This window comes from Austrofundulus limnaeus, unplaced genomic scaffold (genome assembly GCF_001266775.1).
Source record: "Austrofundulus limnaeus strain Quisiro unplaced genomic scaffold, Austrofundulus_limnaeus-1.0 Scaffold184, whole genome shotgun sequence".
Classification (NCBI taxonomy): Eukaryota; Metazoa; Chordata; class Actinopteri; order Cyprinodontiformes; family Rivulidae; genus Austrofundulus; species Austrofundulus limnaeus.
Window position 1 is genome coordinate 393150 of NW_013952586.1, and position 13201 is coordinate 406350.

Sequence of the window (13201 nt, forward strand, 5' to 3'; positions counted from 1 at the left end):
GATAGATAGATAGATAGATAGATAGATAGATAGATAGATAGATAGATAGATAGATAAAACCAGCAGCATATGTGGAAGTAATGCTATTGTCATTTTTACCATATTGTGTGCGTTTTGGTCCAAATTCCAGCTCTTCCGAGTGGATTTGCTTCGTCATCCGTCGACTCTCTTTCCTCCTCCGCCTGCAGACTGTACTGTCGCACAGCCTGGTAAACTGTCATGTTGTACGGCAGCAGATGGTCACCGATGTAGAACTGTAGTCTGTGACGCACACTACCAGAGTTCAGGAACTGCGCTGCCTGAAAGACCAAAACAACCCATGTGTTTTACTGTGGAATTTAATTGCAAATTCAGAAGATTATGCAAATAATAAAGCTTTAGTAGACGAGAATGCAAAATAAATAAATAAAAAAAAAATACCAGTGATTCGTCTATTTCATCATCTGAACCGTCATCATCACTGTCTTCATCTTCTTCCCTGATTCGGCCGTATCCTAAAGAGAAAAGATTTCCATGTTACGTGAACTGATTAAGGATTAACAAAAGTTTTTTTTGTTTGTTTGTTTTGTTTGAGGAGACCCCTGGTGTTTACCTCTGGATTAACAGAAACATGCTACATTTTAACATCACTACAGCTAATCGTCCCTCACCTCTGACCACAAGATATCTCTCAATTGCCTGCACCAGAGCCAGGGGGTCGATCTTCACAGGGCCACCTTTCCACTGTTTGACATTAGTGCAATCTGGGTGTCTCTGCAGCTGACACTTCAGCTGATGTGTGTTGAAAAACTTCAAAGCTTGAGATCCCCTGAAGAGAGTGGAAGAAGAAAAAAAAAAATCAATCTCATAAAAAGACCTTCAGGTTTTAGACTTCAGATTTGTGCAGAGTCACAGACCTGCTGCCATTGCCGTTGCCACTGGGGAAGTCGTGCACTTTGACAGGAAACTGCTCCATTTGGCTCAGACAGCTGTTCATTTTGTGCACAAGTGCCAGATAGGGAGCATTCTCTATAGGATCCAGACGACTTAATGACTCCATTCCTGGAACCTGTGAACCACAAGGTAGTGGGAAAACAACAGAGAAAACACAACACAGGTCAACAATCTTCAAGCCTGTGCACAACACTCACTATTCAGAAATCATTCATGAGAGAGAAACAGGTCATTGTAACACCACACACAAACTGTTGATTTTAGCAGAAGGAATCTTTCAAAGGTCTCTCACCGGACAGCCAGTGAACACGTGGAGGAACCTCTTGAGCCGCATGTCACGACTTAGCAAGTCTCTGTCTGTGTTGGAGGTAAGATAGACCAGCAGCTGCTTCACCAGCCCACTATGCTGGATCTCAAAAGACGACACGTCAGATTCTGATACAATAATGGAGATCTCCACTAGACACTCCAAACCACCATCCACCTGGGAAATACAAAACATGTCTTAGTCCTGGTGTAAAATATGTAATACTCTCAAGACAAACTTAAATTACRTTGCTCATTTTGAATCACACTAAAGGGCTTGATAAACTGATCCGTAATCCAGCAGCTTTTACAGGATTTACAAGAAAATACAATATTTCATTACTAAATATATTTTAAAACTAAAAATATTTTATTTAAGGCATTTAAAAAGCTGGAAATAACACATTCTATATTGTCAAGTTACAAAACACACAAACATAATCCCCCTTGCAAAACAGTGACTTCCTGTAAAAACCTCCACATCCATCCTGGATCATTATTTGGGTTTCCCTTTAACCCTTTAAATGAGGAAAAAGTAATGTTTTCTGTGAGTTTCTTGTATAACTCTTCAGTTCTACTTTGTGTACATTTTAGAGTAATTTTTTACCTGCAAGTTAAGCTGCTCAGTCGCTGTGCAAAGTCTCTGCAGTACATTCAGTGCAGGGTTACTGCCGTCCACATTTTCAGAGTTGAAGTAGCGCTCCACAAATTTACTTGCCTGTTCTTTGATCCAGGCTTTAATTTTGTCTCTACAAAAATTCAGATTAGAAGAAGAAGTCAATACAGTGACAGAAAACATGCTACTAAAACCATTAGCATGTGTCATTGATGTACCTGTTATTTGAAATTGAGTCCTTGGGGGGTACTCTTGCCAGACCACTGACTCCTGCTGTGCGTGACGGCTCAGAGTTGGCGTTGTTGGTTTGAGCACCAAGCTTCCCCCAGGTCTTAGGATTGAGGCTGGCCAAGAAGGATGACTTGGGTGACTGTGTACTTGTAGGGCTTTTGGCTAAAGAGAGAGAGAAAAAAAAGTTGGGTTATGACCTGATAAACAACAGATAAACAATCTGCAATAAGCTACTGAAAAGTACTAGAATTCTTACAGTGAAACAAAACAATTAAAATGTAAAGCAAGAAAATAATAAATATAACTTGGCCATAAACATTTCCTAATTTAACTGATAAAATAGTATGTATTATGTTCCAGTTTAAACATTTAAAAGCCTAAAAATCTATTTTAAAAATATTGCGTATGAGGAAACGCTTACCCTGATTGTCTGCTTTATCATCATCTCTCGGCGGAGAGTATTTAGGTCTTCTGGGTCCTCTTTTTGGAAGCCGTTTTCGCTTAAGGACGTCACTTAACCGCCTTTGTGGAAAAGAAAATTATTTATGGCAAAGTCTAAAATGAATTACTTGTTACTAACTACTGAATGACAAACAGTTTCGTTCACAATTTGTTTAATACAAATATGTTGAGATTTTTTTATTACAATGATTTAGCTACAAATACAGTAAAGTAACGCAGGAATCAACTGACTTCATGAGCTTTGTTTCAGAAGTGTAACCAAGTGTAAAACCTCTTCCTATTTTTAGCAAAAGCAGAGCCACTGGATCTCCCACACTCACCCCTGTGGGCTGAGGTCCAGTGAGTCGTCCATCGTGTGCTGGAAGCTCGGGGAGCCCAGGTCAGGAGTTGCATTATTAGCAGAAGTTGTGGATGAATTGCTGATGGTTGTGGTACAGAGGCTGGTTGTACCACTGGAGCAGGCCTTTGGGGGACTAGTGACGAGAAAGCTCTCAGACTCTGCGAGGTTCTTCACCTGGTGCATTACACCTGGGAGAGAAATTAAAATGAAAAAGACTTAAAACAGCAAAACACACAAAAAGACATAATCTGGAAACGCTCAGAATAAAAACATTCTTGTAAAGCTGAACATTGTGGGTTATGTGATGTAATATACATTCACATGACCTTATGCAGTACCTTCTCTTCTGAAATAAACACTGAAGACATCAGGCAGCTTCTGCATGAGAATTTCTGCCATCTGCAGAGAACCCACAACAATCTTCAGGTCCTGGCTGGACAGCATGGAGGCAATGTGACTGTTGAAAAGAGAACAAACAAAACTTTACTCCCATCTTCAAAATTGTCACCAGTAGTTTATTTCTACCTTCAAAATACTGCAGCACTCTTACCTGGACACAGCATGATTCCTCAGCACATCCTTCAGCAGCTCCGCATCAGCAAAGTAAATGATCCTGAGGATGGCTCTAAGGCACTTGTGTCGGACAGCAGGGCCAGCTGATGAGCTGTACACCTCATACAAGACCCCGAACAGTGTTTTAATGAAGCACTTAGCCAGCTCAGGATCTTCCTTCATCAGCTGGGCTCGTGCGTCTTCTCGACGGACCTCTTGATGACTCCCTAAAAAGAGCCACAGAAAAGGTCAGACTTTAAAACTGCAACAACCAATAAACCTAGATATTGTAGCATTTTCCTGCATATAAATATTCATTTCTGATTAGATTTCACTTGTTCCTATGACAACGGCTCAGGAAGGAAGAAAAACCTCCACTTTGACTTCASACTATTTTCTAAAGACTTTTGCATGGAACTTCCTTTGTGGCTCGAATTAACATCTCTCACACAAACCCCCACCAGACGTCCTGACGCCTTACTGTTAATAGATAAGAATTGCCACATTCCTGTTCCGAAGCCCACAAGTTCTATTGCTTCCATCCCCCATAAGCACAGGACTGTCTGTTGGTTCCTCTTCATAGGGATCATAAATGCCTTTAACCAGACTCTTCAGTGACTGAGAACAAAGGACCTACATTCTTCATTAAATGTGAAAAAAAGGAGAAAAGATAAAGGAACTTGTGTATCTAATGTTTTCTGTCTTATTGCAAAGAATGTCATCTTATCCATTTTTTACAGAAAATAACTAAAAAGACCATAAATGATCTACTAAGTTTTGCTTAGTTAACTATTCAATAGCTGTGTGTATTGTGGTGTTAATTGTTTTGATGAAATGTTTTCCTGAAGAAGATGTGTTTTATTCCTTGATTTAATCCTTAATAACTTTAGGACTTGAATCTTTAATAATTAAGTGTGACACTCTAACTTTACTGAGGCAAGCAGATGTCTCTCCCTTTAATTAGATGCAAGATAATTAAACTAAAACACTCCCTTTTTCTTTGTCCTGAAGTAAAGTTTTCCCTCCAAAACAGATTTGATTTGTAAAAAACTTTTCCTGTATAAGGTGTAACATTTTTATTGGCCAACTAAAACCTTGACTCCGCCCATAACAGAGGTTTTAAAAAGTTTAGCGCACTCCCAATCTCTTAGAAGACAAAGTAGAAGACAAGGACAGAAGAAGAAGACAGAGAAAGAGAGTTTTTCAACATCAGAAGCCAGAAACAGCTTTCCAGAAGCTCAACAGAGGCGCTGTCTGCCAGCCCCTCCCCATGGACTGGGCAGGATGGTGGCCCTTCTGCATCTCCCACTGGGTTGAACGTACAGCCAACGTTTAATATCGACTCAACATCTGAGTTAGTTTTTATAGAAGTTAAATAAACTAATTGYAATTCTTGAGTCGTTTTTAGTTTGTTTTTCTCTACAAAGTTGAAATCAAATTAAGAAGTCTTGCAGCCGCCTGGTAGGACTGGACCCCGTTGTCACCAGCTCACCACCCACCTTTCTGACTGAAGGGCCAGCAGCTGAACAGACACCCTGAGTGTCCGACCGGCCACTACACTGAAGCAGTTCTTTGGGGAACATCACCTGAGATCCTTCGGTCAGCCGATGACTACTTGTATGAGATTTGATAAACTAAATGATTTTTCTCTCTAATTTAACTAGGACCCCCTTAGTTAAAACCCAGCTAAAAGCAAAACTCACCTCACCTCATTCCAAGCCTCAAACTCACCTCTCAATGTTTATTGTATTTGTTTGTTTGTTTGTTTGTTTGTTTATTCACTTGTGATTGCAAACTGTCAGTTTTACCTGATTCAACATGTCATCACTCATTACTCACCATAGTTGTAAACACATTTAATCTGTAAATAAATGGCCCGTGGAGAAGGTGCCAACATAAGTTAATGTCACTTTTGTGTCTTGATAAAGTATTATTGGTTCTGATAAGGACAAGGACTCAAACGATTTTGGGTACATTTATTGTGAGACTGATTACAATAAAGTTACAGGTTTTCGTCTCTTTCCTGGGTTAATTTTTGATCAAATTAAGAGCATGGTGCCTCGAGGTAAGATAATTTGCATATTTAAATAATTCACAAATTATCCATTTTAGAATATACCCAAAACCCCATGCAATATTAATTTATAAAACCTGATGTTTATACTGAGTTGTAAAGTAACTAAGTACAACTACTTTGTTACTGTACTTGAGTAGAATTTTAGGGTATCTGTACTTTACTTGAGTCATTATTTTTCAGCCTACTTTTTACTTCTATTTCTTACATTTTCACACAATTATCTGTACTTTCTACTCCTTACATTTAAAAAAAGAAGTAGAAAGTCGTTACTTTTATTTCATTTTTACTTGTTTTCATTCCAGCTTGTTATTGTAAAAAATAAATACTATCCTATAAATTGTGCCTCCTAGATAGAGTGAATTTAATTGTGGTTGAATGAGAAGTATAAATATATTAAATTCTGATACTGTTTTAGTTTGTACACAAACAAATCATGTCACACTCCAGCAGGACATAATCATTAAAAGGACTGTMCTTAAGTATTTGTATTTCATGAATTGTATTATTATAATTGGCTTCAGCCCTCAGATAGATTTTCATTTTGGGGAAAAGGTTTAGACAGCATTGATATATGTATATAAACTGAAACAGCTAGTCTGGTTCATCCTAAATTTAACTTAAATTAACATTAAATATGACAGTCATTTCTGCAGTTTTTGGGGGGAGGTCACCTCCTAATAAATGTCATTAGAGAAAATCTAACTGCTCATTTTAAATCAATCCTTTTACTTTTAATACTTAAGTACAAAAAATATCAAATACTTTAAGACTTTTACTCAAGTAATATTTCTAAAGGAGACTTTAACTTTTACCAAAGTAAATTTTTGGTAAGATACTTGTACTTTTATTCAAGTATCACTTTGTGGTACTTTATACCAGTGGTTCCCAGCTCTGGTCCTGAAGTACCCCTATCTAGCATGTTTTACATGTTTCCCTGCTATTCAGYAGGTCTTCAGAAGATTGTTAATCACTCATTCATTCAAACCAGGTGTGTCAAGTTAGGCAAACATCTAAAAATCACTGCTTTAAATGCTGACCAACACCTCAAAAGCTTCTCTGAGCTTGATGAGACATTTTCAAAATATAATATTCACTTAGTTTTATGTGTTTTAGTATTGTCTCTGGAAGCCATTGATTCTTTGCCATTTATTTGTAAATAATAAATCAGGTAACATGTATTAAAGCAGTGACTCTCAGCCCTGGTCCTCAAGGACTCCTTTTCTGCATGTTTAGATGTTTCTCTGATTTGACACACCTGGTTTGAATGAATGTGTGAGTAACAATCTTCTGAAGACCTACTTAATAACAGGAAAACAAGTAAAACATGCTGGATAGGGGTACGTGAGGATCATGATTGGGAACCACTGCTTTATACAACACTGCATTTATACTGTTTTCAAAGCAGATAAGAACTTCTCAACACTTAAAATTTATTTTGACTTAACACGAGCCTTTGGGGGACAGGCCTGTACTAAAACAGAATTTGCACAACAATGTAAAAAGTGACGAAAGAAGAGGACTATACTTGGGCTGAACTCTAAAAGACCATCAACGCACACAAGGCCTAATAGTTGTAGTGGATTTGTACAAAAAAATGATTTGTTTTTAAGACAAAAAAGGAACATTTTAAGTGGAACAAGCCACATTGATGACATCTGATGACAATGACATCGTAGAGTTTGAAGGAGTCAGTTGTACTTCTCCTCAAATATCTAGCTCAAATTCCTTTAACAGACAAATGAAGCTATCCATCTGCAGCTGAGGGCACAGTGACCAGGACAAATTGCTGTTTCAGGCCCACGTAGGGCGTAGCAGGCAACAGTCAAACACAATGCTGAGGACTGAAAAATAAAAACTCCCAAAACCATGTGGAGGAAATCCAGGATATTGTTGTTTTGTGGCACCGTGGGTCCTGGAAACAGCCACCTACTTCTGCACAGGAACTGGACTAAGACAAAAGGTAGGATGTTCATTCTAGGACTGCTCTTTGGTTTTGCAAGTGAAGCTCTAATGCTACGTTCACATCAAATGCATTTTGAGCAGAAAAAAAGCRCCTAACACCTCCAGTTGGACACACCATGTTCAGACTGGGACACAGAGCAGATGCACATCTGAAGAGGGAGGCGCGTCTTGGTTTTTTCCTGTCTGTCTTCGGCGAATAAAATAAAGAAACAATAAAGAAAATGTCTTTGCTTTATTTACTAAAGAGCAAGCAAGCGTTGTGCACAGCAGATGATTAATTCACCAGATGGTTTAGAGGCAATTTGTTTGGTTAGTTTCGCCACTCTGCGAGCTGGCAAACTATTTTTTGTCCCGAGCCCAGTTTAACACTGCGGTCAGTTTAACGAGCCGCTGACCAACATCTGTGCTGATATCTCCAGCCAGAACAACAACTGCAAACGGTCGATTTCCTGTCCATCTGTATCGGTTTAGTGGGCAACAATGAGGAAACTGTCACCTAGAAAATGAGTCTCTCTGATTGATTGTCAAGACGCGTCGAGCGGCAAAAGTTCAGATTTTTGAAATCGGGCGTCGGCTGCTTTGGCCACACTGCATGTGCACAAAATGCTCTGCTGCACCTTCCACATTCCTTGCGCGCCACGCCAAATGGACCTGACGCGCTGCAAGACCCCTTGAGGCGCATCCGCCATTGACTTTGCATGTAAACTGGCTGCTCCTGCAGCTCCAAACGTGTTCGGTGTGAATCCACCTTAAGTGTGGTTTGAACAAGACCAGAGAGGCAGCCAGTTCAAGACTGCACTGTCTCCATGTCAGTTAACTTCTACATGTAAGACAAAAAGGTATACCAGCTACAGTTTGAGTGTCAATGATCAGAGCACGACAGAAGAGAAGAAAGTCAGCAGCCTGGAGATGCATTTTGATGCATCAATGCAGAATTCTGAGAGTCTTGTCTATCAGTCTTGAAAAACTTTTGCCTGACCGCATTACCATTTTGTTACATTTTTTTAAGTACATATTTCTTAATCCCAGACATAAAAAGGAATATTACCATCATGTTTTTTGACTTGTACACAATTAAAATTTACAAAAAGACAATTCAACAAACCCCAAATACTTTGAACTGTTCTGATTCATCACAAGTAACAACAGCTATAAAACAAAACTTTACATATAAAAATAATAGTGGAAAATAAGGGAATCTTTTCACCGTTTGTTTATTTGAACTAAATTATTTAATTGATTATATTGAATGGTTCCTCATCACATCTAAAACTACTGTTCTCCATATAATACAGTATATACACGTGTCTGACCTGTATTGGGGTTGGCAAGAGGGTTGGGCTTCCTCTGGATTCCACGTGCTGTTCCTGTATCTTCATTGATCTGCTGCATAGAGTTGAAGTCAATGGTGTAGACACGACCCAGAGTTGACAAACTGATCTCATCTTCTCCGTTCTGATGGGCTGTCTGCAGAACAAGGCAGTCACCAAACACACTGTTAATATCTTCTTCAGATAGGCCCCATTTTAGAAGGACTCACGTTTACTGACTACAAGTAGTTGGAATGTTATTAAGTAGCATTTTGATCAAGGAACATGGTAAATGTATATATTTATATAGGAAATGACGACAATGTGTATCACAGTTATTCATCTCAAATATAATAAAGTTTGGCAATAACTGCTCTAAGAAATCTCTTCAAACTGATACATTTGTGGCAGACAAATAATTTGTAATAGCCATGGTTTGAATAACAAACCAAATAGCATAAGCATTATTACATATTGTTTTCTTAAAACGAACACAGTAACCATCAACACAAAATAAAAAACTCCTTCAGATTGTCTCAGTAGAGATGAGAATTGTTTAAACTTCTTAAGGCTTCTTGAATTCCCTTTAGTGATGCTGACTGAGTGGTGCGGGCAGCATCTCAGTGCTAAATTAGAGTAAAGAAAATGCAATTAGCAGAATATAGAAACATCACAAACAAGTGCAGCAACAAGTGTTTTATTGAACTTTTCTATTAATCTGCAATAATCCAAGTTAATCTGTTTAAACAACTGTCTCATCCAACCTATCTAAGTTGTAGCTTCTGAGTCTTTCTCAGAAGTTGCCCATCATACAGTTACACTAATCTGGAAGAATTAGGCCAGTTTTGCATGATATAAACTGAGAGGCTACCAAGAAATTTCAACAAAGGAATTTTTTTCAGAAAAAAACAAATAAATAAATAACAATAAAAACGTACATTTTCAAAACAATTAAAGTTTATGCTAAAAACATGGTTAAAAGTTATTTGAAAACAGGTGCCCTAATGACATGAATTTTTAGATGCTTAAGACAAAAGAAATAAAATTTAAGAACACTGATTTGCAAACAATCAAGGTGCAACCAGCATCACACTGCATGCGTTTTGTTCTGAGTGGACCTGGTAGACTGAGAAAAGTAGATAAACTAATAAAGGAGAAATGCTACCTTAGACCTCTTCAGCATGAACTCTGCATCAGCTAAACAGCTGAAACTTGAACAAAGTTGGGTGTTAAAACAGAACAAAGACATCTAAAATCATCCACCCTGGTAGTTGAATGAATAAAAAGATTAAATTTAAGGTTTTAATTTAAAGTCGTATGAATTGAATTAAATGAAAGACTTCAGTCAACCCAACCAAGGTCTGTAACAAGTCCTTATAAACTGTTAAAACTACAGTTTAGAACAAAATCCATCTAGATCTACTTGAAACCAGCACACCAACATGTCATACTGAGTATTTGTAAGTTTGAGACGCAAAACATGTGGGTGACTTTTTCATCTTTACCTCAATAATGCGACTGTCAATGCGATTGTAAGGATGCCAGAGGCCCCGGTCATCCCTCCACTGCCAGATTGCACCCTCTGTTGTCTGGGAACTGCCCTTCTTTAACATTACATCAACGGCAAAGATGCCCTCTCTGGGAAGGCAGGGCATCAGCTCACTGTAAGAGGAACAAATGTGATTTTAGAAAGACATAATTTACTCCCTAATTTGCTTAAAGTTAACATACCAGAAAGAAGAGCATTTTTATTTGTTGTATATTGTTAAAAGAAGCATAATAATATAAATAAGAATAATTATTGTTACATCCCTGAATTGTCTTTAATGATTATTATTTTTACATTTTAGGGAAAAAGACCTAAAATTTGTCAGTCATAGCACAGAGTTCACACTATGTGCAAATAATGCATCTGGACTGCAAAACTTAGCACAAGTTTTCAAAACTAGCTATAAATCAAAAATACCTTTTTCTGTGTCCACTGTGATGTAAATAAATGTATATGTTTATATTACCATATGAGAGAGGTCAGTTCATAGAGCTCCTGAGGGCTTCTGGGAACTAACTCAATCTGCTCCTGGCAGCTGCCATTTGATGCACCACACAAGAGGAAACGCAGAGTTTCTGCTATGTCTGTGTACAGGGAGAGAAAGATATCCTTATTTTAAATTGCACTTTTACAAATGAGAAATTAAATCAGATATTTTTATAAATGTTTGATTAATAAGTACAAGGTTAAGCACATAAAATATCAAAAACAGTAGTTAATGAAGAGACATGAAATCTGGATGCTCAAACTAAAACTGATAGAAGGCTGTGAAATGTGGATATGTTTTCACCAGAATAGTGACAACTGAAGAGTGCCATGAAGTTAATGAAACAAGAAAACTGAGCTTTGTTTAAAATGTACTGTTCTCAGGTGTGTTACTGCATTTCTCTTCATTTAAATCAGAAAAGTGAGCTAGTTTAAACTTAGACATAAGATGTATTTTTGTTGTTAGTTTAGTCAGAGAAAAAAAAAAAGATGTGGTGCAAGTTACTCACTCTGTTTCATAAGCTGGACAGCTAAACTCGGGCAGTTCGAGCACATCAGGGAAAGCATGCGAACGACCATGATGAACATCCCGGAGCTGAGAACAGGTGGCGTGACGACCAGCAGCTGCTGAATGTTGGTCAGCAGGTCCCGGGATGCCACCTGCTGCAGCAGGTTCTGTCCAATAAAACACAATTGCACAGGTCTGATCAACAACTGGGCTGAAAATTGCAGCAACAATTCAGTGATAGTAAACCACAGACACACAAACATTTAAACCATGGAGGTACTGACCTCTTCGTGTTGAAAGTTGTCTACCAGTCTGGCGAAACAGAGGCAAGTGCTTTCAACTGACTTTTTATCCTGAAAAAGAGGAACATATATCATATTATCATATAAATATTTAAAACACAAAATATTTAAGTGCAAAGAAATATTTTATATGACATCAAAACCAGACATTTATTTGTTTTTTTAACTGTAGTACAGTTGTTACAACTACGCATGTAGAAAAAACTAAAATAATAAAATAAGTTTTATACAGTATAATTTGGGGAAGTGGTGTATCAGTGAGTGCTCATTTAAAACATTAAAAGTGAAAAATAAAGTGTAATWATGACTTGAGCTGCCTATCCAAAATTACATGAGGAAAGTTGTCAGTTTGTTTTCTTTTAGTCTTAAAATGCCTAATGTTTATTTCATCTCAGAAAACACCAACAAGCAGCTATTTTTGTCTCGTTTTGGGCACGCATACCTGGTGTGTGAGTCTCTGAGTTAACAATGAGAGAGAGTCATCAACAAAGTGGAACTCGTCTGGAGTGATGCTCTGGCAGCAGTTGGCTGCAATGGCCAAGGCATTTCTCTGAGCATTGATGCTAAAAAACTCCAGGTAGAGGAGGCAGTCAGCAAGCCCACCCTGTCAGGGGCAACACAGTTTAGAGTGGAGGTTAGAGAAGGGAGGACAGTTCAAAGTGACAGTAAAGTAAGAAAAGAAAAGATACTTACAGCCTGCAAAATTGCTTTGCTGTGTCGTCTTGACAACATTTCCAAAGCGGTCAGGGCCTGTTCTGCTACGTCAATAAACTGAATCACCTGAAGCTACAGTCAAAGAAGCAAACCGTTAAGTGTTTGAAAACATCCAATTATAATTAGGTGCTTATGGAGGTTTATGTTTTTACCTTCTCCAGGAAGACGGGAATAGCATCAACCACTACAGCTGAAGATCGAGGGAGGGCCTCCATCATGTAAGTGAGCGCTCGTGAGGCGTGATTCATCTATGAGCATGAAAGAAGCGAGCATAAACCTTTGCAATTAAAAAAATATATATATTTGTACAACAATAAAATTTATTTTACTTACAATTTCAAAGTGATGCTCCATTTGTAACAGCGTAATCTGTGAACAAGTATTGGGAAATGTGATAACCGTGAGATAAATGTGCATTTTCAATAGAAAAAGGTTACGTTACACAAAATCTTGGTCACATTATTCAAAATAAACAAACAGTGTGGCAAAGCTGCAAAATACATACAGCCAATATTACTATCTAAGCATTTACTGACCTAAAATAAATCAGACTTACCAAAGCGGGCACAACATTCTTGACAGGAAATCCACCAAGTGTTTCCTCGTTGCCCATCACCAGCAGCTGACACATCTCTATTGCAGCTTGGAGCTGTTGAGACTCATCACCTGTAGCTTGAAGTCCCTGCAGCAGCTGCTGAGCCTTAGAGCCTGAAAACAAGGGTGGGATTCATTCAGTAAGTTACATAAGACTTTAGATTATTTGTGTAACCCTGGTTCTCACAGTATCCTGTGTGTGTGTGTGTGTGTGTGTGTGTGTGTGTGTGTGTGTGTGTGTGTGTGTGTGTGTGTGTGT

The 13201-nt window shown here is 38.2% G+C and overlaps 1 protein-coding gene across 4 annotated transcripts in view; it reads right to left on the minus strand.

Annotated features, from left to right (window-relative positions):
* trip12 (thyroid hormone receptor interactor 12) overlaps window positions 1-13201 on the minus strand; it is a 31172-nt gene that overhangs the window by 7948 nt on the left and 10023 nt on the right. For all 4 annotated transcript variants that reach the window (XM_014018154.1, XM_014018153.1, XM_014018151.1 and 1 more), the window contains 21 exons: window positions 12905-13056; window positions 12682-12717; window positions 12501-12596; window positions 12328-12420; window positions 12077-12238; window positions 11617-11685; window positions 11334-11499; window positions 10805-10922; window positions 10295-10451; window positions 8793-8946; window positions 3439-3667; window positions 3227-3345; window positions 2869-3076; window positions 2508-2608; window positions 2074-2248; window positions 1847-1988; window positions 1226-1417; window positions 897-1048; window positions 651-808; window positions 421-494; window positions 100-299 (listed from right to left, as the gene is read on the minus strand). In XM_014018154.1, the coding sequence (XP_013873608.1) occupies window positions 100-299; window positions 421-494; window positions 651-808; window positions 897-1048; window positions 1226-1417; window positions 1847-1988; window positions 2074-2248; window positions 2508-2608; window positions 2869-3076; window positions 3227-3345; window positions 3439-3667; window positions 8793-8946; window positions 10295-10451; window positions 10805-10922; window positions 11334-11499; window positions 11617-11685; window positions 12077-12238; window positions 12328-12420; window positions 12501-12596; window positions 12682-12717; window positions 12905-13056 (2953 nt within the window). The remainder of the gene's footprint in view (window positions 1-99; window positions 300-420; window positions 495-650; window positions 809-896; window positions 1049-1225; window positions 1418-1846; window positions 1989-2073; window positions 2249-2507; window positions 2609-2868; window positions 3077-3226; window positions 3346-3438; window positions 3668-8792; window positions 8947-10294; window positions 10452-10804; window positions 10923-11333; window positions 11500-11616; window positions 11686-12076; window positions 12239-12327; window positions 12421-12500; window positions 12597-12681; window positions 12718-12904; window positions 13057-13201) is intronic.